Here is a 17,485-nt window from a genome sequence, read left to right as displayed (position 1 = left end):
AGATACATGAGCTGCTGTTAGTTAAACATTTTTTGATATAGCTCATCAGTAAACCAGCATAAATATCGAATCTGTGCTCCAAACCTGATCCATCGAATGCCTCCGTTCCACCTCCCCACCCAGACTTAGAGGGACTTATTAGAATATCATACTCTGGCTAGAAAATAAACCTAAAGCTGGATTACAGCAGCTGTAATTAAGGTTGCTTAAGCATTTCCATTATAAACCATCTTTTTCAGTTGCTCATAACTTTCTCCAGTTTTCACTTTTCTGGCTGAAGTTTTCCAGGGCTGGTCTCTGCCCAAGTCTGCATTCTTATTGTTGTTAAAAGTTGGACCCAAACTAGTTCAGCAGTTCTGGAGAAATACAGGAGTGGGGAGAATAAAACGCTGTCCTCATTGTTTAAGGAAAAAAGATTGCCGTCTTTATGTGAAGAGCATTGGTGCTGCCTCGTGTGGACACTCAGATCCCTCATAAGGAGCGGTGTCTCCCCTGCAGTGAAAGTTCAGTGACGGGTCTGGGTCAGCTGACTCCGGCTCTGGGGTTCAGGCTATAAAACATCAGGTTAGACATTCAGGCTTGGCCTGAAGCCTGGGCTCTGACACCCAGCGAGGAGGATGAAGCCTGAATCAGCTGACCCAGATTCTGAGACTCGGTGCTGTGGGGTCTTTTATTGCAGCATATAATGTACTGTTGGTGTCTGGGTGAAAACTGGTTTTGATCCAGGTGAGTTACAAGGATTTGAAACCAAATTGTATTTATGGTAGTTTCTTTAATTACCATCTGCCTGTGTTGTAAAGGGAAGCAGGTTGCAATGTGTGTGCTTTTGTGTTGTACTTTGGTATATACGCATTTTTTTAAATGTGCAATGAAGCAGATCCATACTGAATGAGGAAGCCGGCTTGTCGGAGAAGGTGGTGAGTAGCAGTTATCGGGTGTGATTCACCACTTCCTTAATCTAGTTTTATGCCAGTGTCACTCCTCCAAAATCAAATGTAGTCAAGCTGGAGGAAAGCAGTGGTGAATCAGGGCCGGGAAATATAATGAAGGTATCTGTTGAAGGAGATAGAGCTTCATGAGCCTACTGCTTTATTCTGGAGACAGAGGGGCCTGATTCTCATCTACACAAAGGTCACGTTGCATCTTTCTGACAGTGTAAAGGGGCTTTTTAGTAGGTGTGTGTGACATTTTCATTGACTCTCAGGCCCCTTTACACTGCCAAAATGATGCAAAGTGGCTTTAATGTAAATGAGAGTCAGATCCAAAGGTCTTTCCTGCCAAGGACGGCCTGCCTTTGGAAGTAAGTTTAGATGAGAATAATGTGTGGTGGGGCTTTTTGTGGTGTTTTGGCTTTTAGTATTTTATTCCTGTATTGTATTGTATCCCTGTCTGAAACAAAACTGTGTTTGCAGCTGTCTAGCACTGAATGACTTATTAAGAGGTCGACCACTGGATGACATTATTGACAAACTTCCAGAAATCTGGGAAACCCTATTCCGAGTGCAAGATGATATTAAGGTAATAGAGCTTCCTGTTAAATTGTCAGCTCTTACAAAAAGTGTAATTATCAAATCTGGAGGGAATATCCCATCTGCTGCAAGTTTAGAAAAGTATCTCTGCGAAGTATCAGTTACTAGCTAGGGGCAGGTCCTGAGAGCATCCCCAGCTCCCACTGAAGCCAATGGAAGTCATAGGTGCTCACCACTGTTCAGGTCCTAGTGAGTAAAATGCTTGGGAAATTCTTCATATGGTTTCCTTGTAGTGTTGGGATTCCTTCTGAGAGCTTTTCCACTTGGCTTATCCAGAGCACCTTGTGCAGTTGTGGGAGAGCAAGTAGGTTTGGGGGTGTGGATACAGCACACACTGTTTTCCATTTCTCTTATGCTCAATCTTGCAAAGTGCTGAGCTGTCTGGCCCTGACCCAGCACAACACTTAAGCGAATGCTTAACTTCAGGCACATGAGTAGTCCAACTAGGATCGCTCATGTGTGAAAGTGAAGCACACGCTTAAGTGTTTCTGCAGGCCAGTGTGTTCAGCGTCCTACAGGATCAATCCTTATATTTTCTAACATCCAGCTTTGCCTGTTCAAACAGGGCTAAAGCTTCTTTGCATCTGAAATTGTGCTGTGATTGAAGGTGTGGAGGTTAGGCCTTGTCACTTTCACAAACTCAGCTGGAACTGCATCATTTTTGCTGTGTAGTGAAAGGCCAGATAAAACCAGTCCTAAATATGATGTTGGTAAAAACAGCATATAACCGAATTCCTCAGCAATGCTTCTGAGTAGAGAATGAAGTGTACAGGAGAGATTTTATGCTTCCTTTTGGAAAAGGACAGATCCTCTAACATTAGTGGCATGGAGGAACAAAGCATGGGAACTCCTTTAAATGGAAAAATGGCATCCAGCCATAAATCAGGATCAAATTGATTTCATAGCGCATGGTTCCCATTTTTTGGAATCTGAACAAAGTAAATGCACAAATAGTGATAAGAGGTTGACCATACACAAACAGATCTTTTAAACGTAACCTACAGGTTATGAATCAGATTAGTCAATACTTGTTTGGACTTTCCAGGTCAGTAATGATAAAGTAAAAAGTTTAAATAAAATATTAATGGAATTTTAACTTCTTCTGTAGGAGTCTGTACGAAAAGCAGCAGAACTAGCCTTGAAAACTTTAAGTAAGGTAAAATTGAACTTCTTCATTGCAGACTGTGTATGCGGTGGGTGTGTTGTATGTGGTGGGGTATAATAGTTCATTTCCACCTGTCCAAGAATGGCCTTTGATTATAAATTACTCTCATATAAACTACCCTGGTACTAAGGTACAGTGTTAAGTTATAGCCCAGTGGAGATAAAAAATATAGGTGTGATCCTGCATCCTGTACACACTGATAACCCCTGTTGAAATCAATGTGACACGTTGGAGGAAGACATCTGAAATCTACTTCCCTGTGTGCCCTTCTTTTTCTAGAGGGTTAAAGAGTGGTGGTATATACAGTATATAGTGCACATAGAAATGGAGCTGACTAAACAGGGTTTAGCTGCCCTTCCTGGCGTTTGAGACTCTCCTAATTTGGCACCTACTGTTGCAGCCATTGACCATTTGGGCCAATCTGGCTGAAATAACCTGCACAGCAGCCATGTTTCCATTCTGACCGTTACTAGATCCAATTGTTGAGGGCCAGGGCGATGCCATGCCTGGGTTTGGAGGATGGCACGGTTCGTGTCTCTATGTCCCCGTTCAGGAGCAAATATCGGGATACCACTGAGCTGGAATTTGGCTGAGCATGTAATCCCCCATAGAAAAATAATGGTGATATAACGGGCAAACCCAGACCTGACATGATCAGGCACAACTGCGTTGACTTCAGTGGGCTGCACCTACGTACACCAAGTCTGAATGTGACCCAGTCTCCTGGCTCTGGTTCCTCTGTAACTTTTCCCGTTGAATGCGGAAAGGCTCTGGGTTAAATCTGAGGAAAGATTTAGCAGTTTGTGATGTCGACTCTATTTATCCTTAGGTGTGTGTGAAGATGTGCGACCCCTCCAAAGGCGCAGCGGGCCAGAGAACTATAGCAGTGTTGCTCCCCTGCCTGCTGGACAAAGGGATGATGAGCACAGTGACTGAAGTTCGGGCTCTGAGGTTTGTTTTACATCCTGTGAATTCCCTTGGGATTGGGCTTGTTTGTTCCAAGGGGATTCGATTTATTCACCTGAACTGCAGCGTGTCCAATAATCAGTTCCCATTTTAATCCCCTCTCCCCATCCCCAGAAAAAACAACCCTCTCACCTCCCCCTGCTTTCATCCAGTTAAAACAGCAGCTCAGAGAATTCTAGTTGTTTCCTAGAGTGCAATTTCTTTAACTAAACAGAGGGCTGGTGCAATGGTGTAAGTATCAAATTCAGAATATCTAGCCTCTCTGCACCTATTGAGTTCCTGGGGGCATCCAAAGGCCCCCTCCCCTTTGGTCTAAGGAGAGGAGCTACTGAGTCCAGGGCTTAAGTAAAATCTGGGGACAATAAATTAAAGACTCTGCGGTTGCACAGGTTCACATCTCAGCAGGAGTCAATACAGCTTTCCATATTTCTGCAGCAAGTAAACTGACCCCCATGCAGTTTGTAGTATGTGAGACTCTTCTGTGGGTCTTCACAAGCTGATGATGTGTCTGCTCTGTGTGCACATGTAAAATGCTCATGAAAAGGCATTTACCCTTGTCTCCTTGGCCAACATTTCTCCACTGCTCCCTGTTCATCGCTCTTTTTCAGCATTCTTTGTGCTGGTTATGCACACTCCAGAGGTGGCTGCATTTCAGTGGTCCTGAATACAAATATTTTACTTTCTGTATCCCTTTAGGATCCTTTGAGATGAAAGAATGGCACATATTGCCGTTGATTATTGTTTTGTAATCCTTTTGCTAGTGAAGTAAATGAAGCAGTAACCAAGGTTCTGAAGTAGCTAAAAGCTGAAGTGAAGCGGTCTGAAATAATATGATCCCATTAACATTATGTTGCAGAGCTCTGACCTTGTCCCCATGGGTCTCGCGCTTCCAGGTGGTTTATGCTAGCCTCAGAGGCTCACTGTAACCCTCCACATAGCCCTTCTGTCTCTAGGACCAGGGTACAGTCTACTGAGCTCTTTTCATCATAAGCCAGCAAGGAGGTTGGTGAGAGAACTCCCACATTCTCTGTTGTCCCTACAGATTATTGAAGAACAGTTTAGCCTCCTGTCTTGACAGGGGTCTGCCTTCCCCCAGAAGGCGTTTCTGTAGTGGCGGGTTGAGTGGAACCCGGGCCTGCCCTCTACTCTGGGTTCTGGCCCAGGGACCCTAATGGCAGTAGCTGTTGGCAGCTGAGCTTTCACTGCCAGAGTTGCTACCTTTCCCTGGGCCACTTCCCCACTTCTCTCTCTTAACGCCTTCTTCACCCTTACCTTGGGGCTCCCTTTCCAGTGGTTTGAGGATGTCTTCATTATCCAGCCCTTCAGCCGCACTTCCTCTCCTCTGGCTCCCTGACTCTCTTCAGCCTGACTGGAGTGAGCCCTTTTATACTAGCAGAAGGGCCTTAATTAGAGTCAGGTGTTCAAATTAGCTTAACAGCCTCACCTGACTCTGTGCAGGTTAATTGGAGTCAGGTGTTCTCATTAGCCTAACGGCTTCAACTGACTCTTTGCAGGCTAATTGGAGTCATATGTCCACCCTAGCCTGGAGCAGCCCCTGCTCTGGTCAGTCAGGGAACGGAAAACTGCTTCTCCAGTGGCCAGCCTTCGACTACTCTGCTGTACCCAACTGGCATGGGTCTATCACAGTTATTATCCAGCAAGATTAAAAAACAACAAACCATAACAAATCTCTCACGAATTGTTTTCTTCCTTGTGAGAGTCTGAAAGTACTTTGTTGCCTTCCTGATTTTCAAGTGACAGTCCATGAGCACACGTCTTGAGCCAATAATTGTTTGAGGGAGGGTATAACAAATGGAATGTGTGTGAGAGAAGCAGCCTGTGTGGAATGGAGTGATGTGGTTGAACATATTGTTTTAAACGGTGGGGGTTTCACTTGTGCAGAGATGACTGAAGTCCCTGAGCTGATTTTACATAGTGTCTCTTAATCTAATAACTTAGCTGCTTCCTGTTTCTGTGTTCAAATGTGTCTAAATAATATTATCTTTGCAACACACTGGATATGCCAGGCAATCTGGACAAGAGGATAAAATAGCCTGAACAATGTGTGAGTATCAGCAGAGACTCTAGGCAAGATTCTGGTCTCCGTTAAATAGAAAAGACACAGGAAAATTACATTCACAGACATACTCCAGATTCCTACCGAGGCAGCAGATCTGAATCTGGTGGTGTGTCAGAACAGAGTTACTACGGATACCAGCTACCCTTGGGGAAAAGGTTTTTGTAAATGATTAAGTTGTACAGGCTCTGTGATGACATGAGCTTCAATTTTTTTCCAGCATTAACACTCTTGTGAAGATCAGTAAAAGTGCTGGTGTTATGCTGAAGCCTCATGCACCAAAGCTCATTCCAGCTTTGTTGGAGTCGTTAAGTGTGTTGGAACCCCAGGTTCTCAATTATTTGAGTCTCCGTGCTACGGATCAGGAGAAAGTAAGTGTAACAACCATGGAGGACATTTTCACAGCTGTTTCACAAGGATTTAGAGCTTCAAGACTCCCACAGACACAACAAAACAAAGCAGCGACTCTCCATGAGAGGCATCCCAGGGTGTTAAGGGAATTAGCTAATGTATCTACTGAACTGTTATCTGTTGTTTGTGTATGACACAGAGAACCATGGAGTTACTGGAGGATTTTTTTAAATGCCCTGTGTGCCCCCAATCTTTCATAAAGGGAAAAAAGCAATCCTGACAATAACTGTTAGTAAACCTGACTTCAGCCCTGAGTAAAAAGTTCTGGAACAGCCAGAGACCTCTGTAAGTATGTAGGCTGCATCTACACTAACAAACCTGGCACCTGTTTCCCAGAAATGCTACCTCTGAAGCACCGTTGCTAGTTATAGTGTAAACTCCAGTGTAGATCAGATTGGGGTGTTTTCAGCACTGTCATTAAACCCTGGGCTTTCCTAATGGAGAGGGGTATTGGAGTACTGTGATCTCCCAAGGCCTCATTGCTGACATCTGCTACTTGCCTGTATTTATCTGAAAACATGCCCGAGTCAGAGTTTGTGGGGAAACACATTCCATTTGATGCTGAGATTTGGTGGCTTTTTCCACTGCCTTCAGATTAAGTCTGTTTTGTTTGTTCGGTTTCCTTTAGGCTGCAATGGATAGTGCAAGACTTAGTGCTGCTAAATCGTCTCCCATGATGGAAACAATTAATATGGTAGGTATTTGATTTAGGAAAGGTCCTAAAGTAGACTTGTGGGAGGGTGGATAATGATCAAAGTGGTAACATGGTGGGGAACTTCTCTTCAGGCTTTTATCAGACAACCATTCATTTGATTGTCAGAGTTCCACAGGTATGGGCTCTTGTCCACCTCTTCATTCGGTTAATGCCTTCTCTCCCCCCACCCCCTCAATACCTCATACAGGAGGCTACTGGCCTTCCTTCTGCATCATAGCAACTGCCATGCGGACACATGGGGTGATCCACATCTGATGTCCATTGTCATGGTTCCATGGAGGTCAGTAGAGCTGCGACAGTTGGCGCCAGCTGAGGAGCTGCCCAGGATGTGGTGAAGAGCATAGGGAGTGTTTGTTTTGTTCTTAAGGGTGACAACTAATGTTGCTTCATGGGAGACCCAACAATTTCAGGGGGGTGCTGAATGCTAGCATGGAGGGACTCCTCCACTTCTTTAAGAGTCGAAATGCTTCTCCTCTGTAGTTAGCCTTGTCTCCACTTGCCCGAGGATCTGCACCCTAATTTGTTCCCAGCTTGGGTCCACAGGAGGCAGTGTGAGGGAATTGCTCTTGGACACCGGCTCAGAGCTCTGTTGTTTTTCCCTTTCTTCTGTCCTACCAGTGGTTTTTAGTGCTTTAGACATTTAGATCTGGGTCAGGACAGTACTTTAGTGGGAAACCTTTGGGGAAAATCCAGCTGCTGTTGAAATGGTGTAGGTTATTCAGTATTCCACACCTGTTTTTCCTGAGTTCAGCCTTCACTGGTGCCCAGGCACGCTGTCATGGGATGCTGTTCTGCTGGAGGAGCTGCCGTCTGAGTGAAAAGTACAGCTGTGGCCTCTTCTTCGGTTTGAACTCTATGGCTGTCTTCAGAAGGGATAGGGCTGTGACCGCCACTCTTTACCCAGCCTGTGACATGAAGGCAGACAGGAATATAAACACCGGCGCTGGCGGCTGTCCCAGTTGTTCTTAATAAAACCTCCGTTGTGCGAGGTGCTGTGGCTGTTCCGTGCCATTGTGCGCTCGGTGATGTGGTCTCTAAAGCACCTGTGGATAAAAGGCTGTACGTGCTGGTGCCCTAAAGACTTCAGCGGCTGCTGCTGTCTCCCCCGGCTGGGAGAGAAGAGGCGGCTAGTGGTGGTGTCTTCTCACCTCCTCCCAGCGGCCTGTGTGACACTGCTGCCCCCTGGCGTGGGTGCTCTCTGGGTCTCACCGAGACCGCAGTGCTCCCTGCAGTAGTCAGGCACAGGCCCCACAAAGACAGGCTCTGCTCCCAGCACAGCCATCTGCTGTAAAGAAATGAAGCCATCTTGTCTTCTGTGCATCCCCTGCTCATGTGGACGCAATTTCATGTGGCTCGGAGAAGCAGACTCCCTGGTAAAGGGCAATAGCAAATTGCTCACAGGATGTATTGCCTTGGAGGGCTGTCCGTGAGACACAAGGCCTGCAGCTGACGCACCACGCTTGGGCTCCACCTAATGGCTCAGTCTTACCTTTGGTGACAATGTTGCCAAACGTCCTAATAATCTGAGGGTTTCTGTACTGTCAGCATAACTCCATGAGCAATGTAGCTTGGAATGGGAATGCTTCTTTTTTTATTACTGACTTAAATCTATAGAAACCCTAGGAAGGAAGCGGAGGAAAGTGCTATGCTTTTGATGGGGTTTCTGGTGTTCCAGAGACATGATTGTTTAAAAACTCATGGTTTTTAGAAGAGAAATTTCCTTCCATTTGCTATTAACATGTTAGATGATTGAGGTTGGAAATAATCTCAGCATTGTCTGGTTCTGATGTGTTAGTGCTGCGGTGTTGAGGTTTCCCGTGGCTGCTGGGGAATGTTTATGTCCCCGCCAAAATTTACACCCACAAATTTATTTACTTGGTAGCGGTTTTATTTTATATAGTCTTAAAAATACAAAGGGCCCAATTCAGCACTTTGATGCACCAGCTCTACAACGGGGCAACCGTTGGTTTCAGTGGGGTCGCCCAAGTGTACAACGGGTGTAACTGCGTGATGAATCAGGCTGCTAATCTGTATTTGGGGCCTGACAGTGTCCCTTTAAAATGAGTGCTGCACGCTACAGTAAGCTCCCAAGTGCGGTGAAGAACAAGCAGATTGCATCTTTTCTGTTTATGGCACAGACCTGGCTTCAGTGTCTTCGCCTCAAGGTTTACTCTTTCATCCCTTCCCTTTCCATAGTGCTTGCAGTATCTGGATGTGTCTGTCCTGGGTGAGCTGGTTCCTCGGCTGTGTGAGCTGATCAGAAGTGGAATAGGCCTGGGCACTAAGGTATGTGTGCCGCATTACTAAGACTTGGGCAGTGGGGGAGGCAAAATGCTGCAACGGCAACCTTATGCTGCGCTTGTAATAGCCGAAAACTGCACCTTTCCGATCGGGATTCCTGTCCACCCGCGTTACTTGTTTCTCTACATGTGTACTAATAAACTCACCTTTGTTGTGCAGCTGGTGGATTCTGTAGGATAAGCTAATAACCTTGATTTTTCTCTTGCAACCTTTCAGGGAGGCTGTGCTAGCGTCATTGTGTCCCTGACCACTCAGTGTCCCCAGGACTTAACGCCGTACTCAGGTAAGGTTCGCTTTCAGATGCGTTTAGACTCTTTTCTGAATAGCCTGGTTTCCACTGTCCCTATTTGCTGCCAGCACAGAGTGCTCTTTGTGTTCCCTGGCCCTCCCTTGGAGCTGCTTCACGCAGAAAAGGGTTGTAGGATAAGCCCTAAAAGGGGTTGAGGGCGTGGCTCAGCAATGGGCCTAGGGCCTCTCCCTGCCATGTCTGACACCGACTAGCGATAGCTGTGTTTTAACTGCAGTTGCGAGCACATTTTCCTTCACCAGCATGACCAGGGATTAAGGGTATAACAGGGCTGTCCCCCTACACAGCTAGAGCACGTTTCCGCCCTGGAATGGGACTTCAGCAGTGCTGCCCAACTTTGCGAAAATCTTGTTTAATGCACTGGCCAGCAGTGGCTTTGTTCTGCTGTAGGAACTCGCTCATGCTTTTAAGTCTGCTACTGCCTTCAAGCTGATGGAGTTGTTTCTTCAGCTCAGGAAGTAGGGGCTCATGCTGTTAGACCTGAAAGCCTTGTGTTCAGCCCCTACTGGCCACCTAATGAGGGACACTGCTACTGTTGGAGCATCCAAGGCTTTATCACGATTTGGGAGCCTTGGGCAGGTCTCGTCTACGTTACGAGAAGGAAATATAGTTGAATGGGTTGGGGGACAATGGTGCTGAAACCAGATGCCCTTGTAGATCAGCTATGGCTATGCGTGTCGCTAGCTGCAGAACAGCAGTATTGTCCCCCTGGCTACGCTCCCGTGACAGCTGTTCTAACCGGTTTCAGTTTTGCGTGTTTACATGGGGCCAGATGGAGTTTTATCATCCTGTTAAAGGACACTTTTTCATGCATTATTAACAAAACTAAAGAAAGTGACTGATGCAGAAACAGAAATGATGTAATAAAATACAGGCACTCTAACCCATAGCAGTACAAGTCCAAGTTTGCGTTAGCAGAATCAATCCTGTCTCTTTTCAAACAGGCAAACTCATGAGTGCTTTACTCAGTGGGCTGACTGATCGCAACAGCGTGGTGCAGAAGTCTTTTGCATTTGCTATGGGGCATCTAGTTCGGGTGAGCTGGTGTCTTTTAATTGTATTTATTATATTGTTTTTTTGGGGAGGGGGATGGTTACATGTATTTAAATGATTTGAGTCTCTCTCTGACTTTTTTTTAAAGACCTCCCGGGATAGTAGCACTGAGAAACTACTGCAGAAGCTCAACAGCTGGTACATGGAGAAGGAAGGTATGTGGTTTTTGGTGGTATTTCAGGCTTACCATATGATGCAGGGAACCAGCTCCTGGGTGTGGGAGATGCTGGTCAAGGCGTGTTCTAGTATTTTTCATCCCCATTCATGCAGTGCACTAATGTGTAAATTTACTAGATGAATAACTAATAGAAAACATAATGCTGCTCCTCTCCTATACACCCGTGTGACTCCCTCCCCTGCTTCCGTGGAGTCACTCTGGATTCTCACCAGCAAGGGAGAGAAGTCTCTGGCTCCAAATGACCAAACTGTGTCATTGTTTTCTCCCCTTGTCCTTCAGAACCGATCTATAGGATAGGCTGTGCTTTAACTGTTCATGCCATTGGGCGCTACAGCCCGGATGTGTTGAAGAACCATGCCAAACAGGTCTTGCCTCTGGCATTTCTGGGCATGCATGAGGTCCCAGATGAAGAGAAAGGAGAGAAGGATGATTCTAATCTGTGGACCGAAGTGTGGCAGGAAAATGTACCTGGTAAGTTGACTGGGTAGACACTTGCTTATTGCTGGGAATCCAGAGGAAACCTCATCCATAAAATATGCGAAAAATGTAACCTTCAATTCTAAGTCAAGTGCCTGCTCACGTCCATTCCATGTTAGGGGTGTGTGCTCGCCACATGCACCAGTGCCAGAAGTTTTTCCCTCCGTGGTATCCGTAGTGGGCCAGCTCTGATGCCCCCTGGAGCGGTGCGCACATGCCGTGGTATAAGGGGCGCCGCCAGCTCCCCCCACCCTCAGTTCCTTCTTGCTGCCAGTGATGGTGCTGGAACGTCTGCTGCTCTGGTTAGCTTTTCGCTTTGTTCAGTGTGTCTCACGAACGTTTTTTCCTGTAGAAAAGTTGTATATAGTTAATAGTTACCCTTAGTGTTAGTTAGGGTGACCCGATTTTATAGGGACAGTCTCCATTTTTGGGTCTTTTTCTTATATCGGCTCCTATTACCCCCCACCCCCGTCCCAATTTTTCACACGTGCTGTCTGGTTACCCCACAGTTAGTTGGTCCCAGACAGGACTCGGCCTAGGGCCGGGGCATGCCCTGGTCCCCGGCCCGGTCCCCAGGCTTTAAGTCATGCGATCATTGTAAGCAGCCTATGCCCATCAGCGACCCGCATGGTAATTGTTTAAGGTGTCTAGGCGAAAGACACATAAGCAACAAGTGTCGCATCTGTAAATCATTTAAACCCTGAACAAAAAGGGGGAGAGACATCCATCTCAGGACACTCCTGATGTAGTCGGTGCAGACCTTGGCACCGGAGCACAGGTCTGACTTAGCCCCAAGAACTGCAGCGTTGGTGCGGAGCGCCCCGCTGGTGCCATCTACAAGCTGGCACCGATCCCTGTCCCCGGCCAAGAAGCCCAAGAGGATCGTGAGGGAAACCTCTCCCACTTCCCGTAAGGGAAAGGAGAGGGCCAGAGGAGAGCCAAGACTCATGCTGGGCAGCTCAACACCTCCATCAGGGAGTCAGTCCCCAGCTCCATTCGAGCGGTCTAGCCCATCCCGTACTATGCTTGCCACACCAGACTGTGATGAGGGCCTTTGTCAACTCGGAGTTCCGTCGACGCCCAAGGACCTGCAGGCAGCGCAGGAGATCCTGACGCTACCGGTCCCGCCCACACTGGCTCTGGCGGTACCCAAGCCCAGGGCTAAACCGACTTTGGGACCATTCTGCATGTCCCCACCTCAACGGCTCCACTCCCCATCGTGGGAGACGTCCCGCCAGCACTCGCCCGCACGGAGCCATCATGCCCCGGAAGTAGGGAGGCAGGCTCAGAGAAGCCCTCTTCGGTCTCCGGAGCCTGGGCACCGACAGCAGGATTCAAGGCGCGGCTTGCCAGTGACCTGGCACAGACCTTCAGAGGCATGCACTCTGCGGCATGACCGTCAAGACTGACCCTTCATGTCTCCAATGCCTTGGCACCGATCACGCGACCGATTTGGTTGAGCGGGGTGGCTCGGTTCGGAGCTGTCCCCTGACCTGCCAGGACTGGGGAGAAGCGCCTCTCCCCCACAGCCCAGGTGCTGCTGTGGGGAGAAACAGTTGGGAGAAGTCCTGCACCCCAAACCCATCATTCCCGGCCACACCCCATCCCCAGCCAGAACCCTCACCCCCCCCTCCCCCATCTTCACCCTGCATCCCAGCCCCAAGCTTCTCATCCCCAGCCCCACCCTAAAGCGCACACTCCCAGCCAGTGTCACACATCACCTCCATATTGATGCACATAACAAAATTCATTCCACACATGGTTGGGAAAAATTAGAGGGCACACTGCTGCCAGGGTGGCTTTACCCCATATGAGGAGGTATTGAAAATTATTAATACCCTATGGCAAACCCCCTCCTCCCTGGCACTCATTTCAAAAAGAGCTGAGCACAAATATTTTGTACCAGCTAAAGGCCACGAGTATCTCTGTACTCACCCGGCCACAAACTCCGTCGTAGTTGAGGCAGTTAACCAGAGGGAGAGGCAGGGTCAACCCAGGGCTATGCCCGAGAATAAAGACTTGAAGAGACTGGGTCTGTTTGTGCGAAAACTTGATTCATCTTCCAGTCTTCAGTTGAGAGTGGCCAACCACCAAGCTCTCCTTAGTCGCTGTGACTACAAAATGTGGCAGGCCATGGCCAAATTCAAGGTCTTGCTGCCCGAAGGGTCCAGGAAGGAATTCCGGGCGATCCTCGAGGAGGGCATGGCTGTGGCCAGAGCAGCCCTCCAGGCAGCTTCGGACACCGTGGACTCCATGGCTTGCACCATGGCCTCTGCCATCTCCATGCAGAGGGCATCCTGGCTGCTCCTCTCAGGTCTGTCGACTGAGGCTCAGCAGTTGATGCAGGACCTCCCCTTCGACGGCCAGGCCCTGTTTGCAGAGCAGATGGACCAAAGCTGCATGGACCAAAAGACACTGAAAGCACTACCCTGAAAACTCCAGGGCTGTACGTCCCTGGTCCAGCCCGTAAGTGGCTCAAACCACAGCCATCTCAGGGTCAAGGGAGCCCACCCCGGCAGGAGCCACCCCACAAAAAGAGCAGGGGCTACAAGCGCTGCCCGAGCCACCCACCTCCTCCCTTTGCCCAATTGGGCTCGACCCGCAATAATCGGGGGGGCAAGTGGGCATTTTTAGGGTGCGTCCGAGGGCGACCTACCAGACTATAGCCCAGATCTGGGAATTGGTCCTGCTTCGAGCAGGGGGTTGGACTAAATGACCTTCAGGGGTCCCTTCCAACCCTGATATTCTATGATCTGTCTTTCCTGCTGTTCTCCAACCGCCTTTTCTTTTTTCCTCCCCGCATGGACCTCTATAACTTCGAACTGCTGGATCCTCAATACTGTGGTACAAGGTTATATCCTCCAGTTTCTTTCTAGCCCCCCTTCCCCATCCCTCTTCAGGGACACCTCTCACAAGAGTCTTCTTGCACGGGAGGTAGAAGGGTTGCCGCAGTTGGGTGCAGTCGGAAAGGTTCCTCGTGAGTACAGGAACAAAGGGTTCTATTCTCGGTACTTTCTAATCCCGAAGGCCAAGGGTGGTCTATGGCCCATCCTGAACCTGCAAAACCTCAACAAATACTTGAAGAAGCTGAAGTTCCACGTGGTCTCCCTGGCCTCAATCATCCCGTCCCTGGATCTGTGAGACTGATATGCCGCCCTCAAATTGAAGGACGCATATTTCCACATAGCGATCTTTCAAGGTCACAGAAGCTTCCTACGTTTCACAGTGGGACCCGACAACTATCAGTTCGCGTTCCTCCCATTCAGTCTCGCGTCGGCACCAAGGGTGTTCTTCAAGTGCATGTCGGTAATAGCCGCTTACCTCAGACGTCGAGGTGTCCAGATCTACCTGTACCTCAACGACTGGCTCGTCAAAGGCTGCTCAAAGTCCCAAGTCCAAAGGGATGTTGCAGTGCTGCAGGCTGCGTGCCGATCCCTGGGCCTGCTGGTAAACGACTAAAAGTCGATGTTAGTTCTGGTGCAGAGGATAGAATTCATTGGAGCGGTGCTCAACTCTATCTGTGCCAGTGTGTTCCTGCCGCAGGAGAGGTTCCAAGCGTTGGTGAACTTCATCATGGGAGTCTCCGCGTTCCCCTGACCACGGCCAGGGTTTGCCTGAGCCTGTTGTCCCCCATGGCAGCGTGCACATACGTTGTCCCCCATGCCAGGCTCCGGATATGGCCCTTACAGCAGTGACTGGCGACGGTCTATTCTCAGTCTAGAGATCACTTCGAAAAGGTCATTACCATCCCACTGACAATACTTACCTCGCTACAATGGTGAAGTAACCCCAGGACGGTCCTGGAAGGAGTTCCAGTTGACAACCCTTGTCACATAATTGAGTTGATATCGGACGCCTTGGACTTCGGCTGGGGAGTGCATCTTGGTGGCCTCCAGATCCAGGGCATATGGTCCCCAGAGGACGTTGCATATAATCGTCAAAGAGCTCAGAGCAGTACACTTGGCCTGCGAGTCTTTCTACCGCACCTGGCGGGCAAGGTGGTGAGAGTGTTGATGGACAGTACAGCCTTGATGTTGTACATCAACAGGCAGGGGGGAGCATGCTTTTCGGCGCTCTGCCAAGAGGCTCTCAGATTGTGGGATTTCTGCATCGACCACACGATCCACCTGGAAGCCTGTCACCTCCCCGGTGTCAGGAACACGCTGACAGATTGCCTCAGCGGGTCTTTTCTTTCACCATGAGTAGTTGCTTGATCCAGAGGTAGCCCAGACACTCTTCCAGAGGTGGGGAACTCCCCGAGTGGATCTGTTCGCCACCAGACAGAACAGGAAATGTCATCTCTTCTGTTCCCTGCAGGGCCTGGGCAAGTGCTCCCTCTCTGACACCTTCCTTCTGTCATGGTCGGAGGAAACTGATGTATGTGTTCCCTCCAATCCCAGTCATCAGCAGAGTCCTGTCAAAGGTCAAGAGAGACAAAGCCGAAGTCATCATGGTCACCCTGGCATGGCCAACATTGGTTTGGCACACTGATGGACCTGGTGGTGGCCACTCCCTGGCCCCTTCCCGACTGACCAGATCTGCTCTCCCAGGATCACGGACATCTTCTTCACCCCAACCTCGCCCCCCTCCACCTCACAGCGTGGATGTTGCATGGCTGAACTCGGAGGAGTGGACCTGCTCTAACGTGGTCCAGCACGTCCTCCAGGAAAGCGGGAAGCCTTCCATTAGAGCAACCTACCCAGCTAAATGGATGAGGTTCTCCCACTGGGTGTCTGAGCGTAGCATCTCTCCGTCGTGCTCCTTCTTACAATCTATCTTAGGTTACCTGCTCCATTTTAAGAACCAGGGGCTGGCCCTCTCTTCCATCAGGGTGCATCTTGCTACTATCTCCGCTTTTCATCTGCTGATCAAGTATCAGATGGTGTTCTCACAAGACATGTCTGTCCAATTCCTGAGAGGCCTCGAGAGACTCTTCCCACCGACGCGGGCGCCTGTCCAACAGTGGAACCTTAACTTGGTTCTTTCTAGGCTCACGGGCCAGCCCTTTGAACCTATCGGCTCCTGCTCCCTCTCCCACCAGTCATGGAAGGACACATTCCTTGTGGCCATAACATCCGCGAGGCAAGTGTCAGAGCTTAAAACCCAGATATTGGAGCCACCATATACGGTATTCTACAAGGACAAAGTCCATCCAGCCTTTCTGCCAAAGGTGGTGTCCTGATTAACATGGAAGGCAGACATCTTCCTCCCAGTGTTTTGTCCCAAGCCACACACCATTAGTGAGAAAAGGAGGCTGCATGCCCTGGATGTCAGATGTTCCCTGGCATCTTACCTGGAGCGTGCCAAGCTTTTCCGCAGGTTGACGCAGCTCTTCGTCGCGACAGCGGACAGGGTAAAGGGCCTTCTGGGGTCCTCGCAGAGGATTTCCAGCTGGATCACCTCTGGCATCTAGACTGTTACGAGCTGGCACAGGTCCCACTTCTGCCGCTGATTGTGAGGACCCCCTTGACCAGAGCTCAGGCGTCCTCGGCAGCCTTCCTGGCACACGTTCCCATCCAGGACGTTTCCAGGGCTGTGACGTGGTCCTTGGTTCACACGTTCACGGTGCATTATGCCATCACGCAGCAGGCCAGGGACGACGCTTGGTTCGGCAGGGCTGTGTTGCAATCTGCTCGTCCGTGAACTCCTGCCCGGTGCCTCTGTTGGCACTGCTTGGGAGTCACCTAACGTGGAATGGACCTGAGCAAGCACTCGAAGAAGGAAAGACAGTTACGTTTTCCGTAACTGGTGTTCTTCGAGGTGTGTTGCTCGTGTCCATTCCACAACCCGCCCTCTTTTCCCACTGTCGGAGTTTCCGGCAAGAAGGAACTGAGAGTTGGGGAGCTGGCAGCGCCCCTTATACCACGGCATGTGTGCGCCGCTCCAGGGGGTGCCAGAGCCATCCACTGCGGATACCACGGAGGGAAAACCTTCTGGCACCAGCGTATATGGCAAGCGCACGCACCTCGTGTGGCATGGACATCAGCAACACATCTCGAAGAACCCACCAGTTTCGGAAAACGGTAACTGTCTTCTCTGCAGAAAATTTTTGAAAAGTGTGGGAAAATTTGCAGGGTTATTTTTAACCAATTGATATCAAAACACATGAAAACACTAATATTGTATCTTTAGGGACCTGTTTTAATAGGACTTGCTGGTCACCCTAACTATGCTTTTTTTAATTTAATTTTTTTTATTTTAAAACCAAACCCAACCAAACCTTCATTTCCTACCAGAGACCCTGCCCACCTTTCGCACTTTCCAGATATTGTAGGGAGGGATGGGTGACAAGATGGCTTCAGCGGG

General features: G+C 49.0%; 1 protein-coding gene across 7 annotated transcripts in view; it reads left to right on the top strand.

Moving 5' to 3' along the window:
• Nucleotides 1-17,485, top strand: part of ECPAS (Ecm29 proteasome adaptor and scaffold) — an 89,854-nt gene that overhangs the window by 59,776 nt on the left and 12,593 nt on the right. For 6 of the 7 annotated variants that reach the window (XM_073345601.2, XM_073345606.2, XM_073345602.2 and 3 more), the window contains 10 exons: nucleotides 1,413-1,518; nucleotides 2,638-2,685; nucleotides 3,524-3,645; nucleotides 5,958-6,108; nucleotides 6,777-6,842; nucleotides 9,060-9,149; nucleotides 9,381-9,447; nucleotides 10,416-10,507; nucleotides 10,589-10,679; nucleotides 10,982-11,173. In XM_073345601.2, coding sequence (XP_073201702.1) covers nucleotides 1,413-1,518; nucleotides 2,638-2,685; nucleotides 3,524-3,645; nucleotides 5,958-6,108; nucleotides 6,777-6,842; nucleotides 9,060-9,149; nucleotides 9,381-9,447; nucleotides 10,416-10,507; nucleotides 10,589-10,679; nucleotides 10,982-11,173 — 1,025 coding nt within the window. The remainder of the gene's footprint in view (nucleotides 1-1,412; nucleotides 1,519-2,637; nucleotides 2,686-3,523; nucleotides 3,646-5,957; nucleotides 6,109-6,776; nucleotides 6,843-9,059; nucleotides 9,150-9,380; nucleotides 9,448-10,415; nucleotides 10,508-10,588; nucleotides 10,680-10,981; nucleotides 11,174-17,485) is intronic. The other variant, XM_073345603.2, reaches the window with a different exon arrangement.

Source organism: Lepidochelys kempii, chromosome 5 (genome assembly GCF_965140285.1).
Source record: "Lepidochelys kempii isolate rLepKem1 chromosome 5, rLepKem1.hap1, whole genome shotgun sequence".
Classification (NCBI taxonomy): domain Eukaryota; kingdom Metazoa; phylum Chordata; order Testudines; family Cheloniidae; genus Lepidochelys; species Lepidochelys kempii.
Note: the sequence above shows the minus strand (reverse complement) of the source record. Positions and strands in the feature narration are given on the sequence as shown.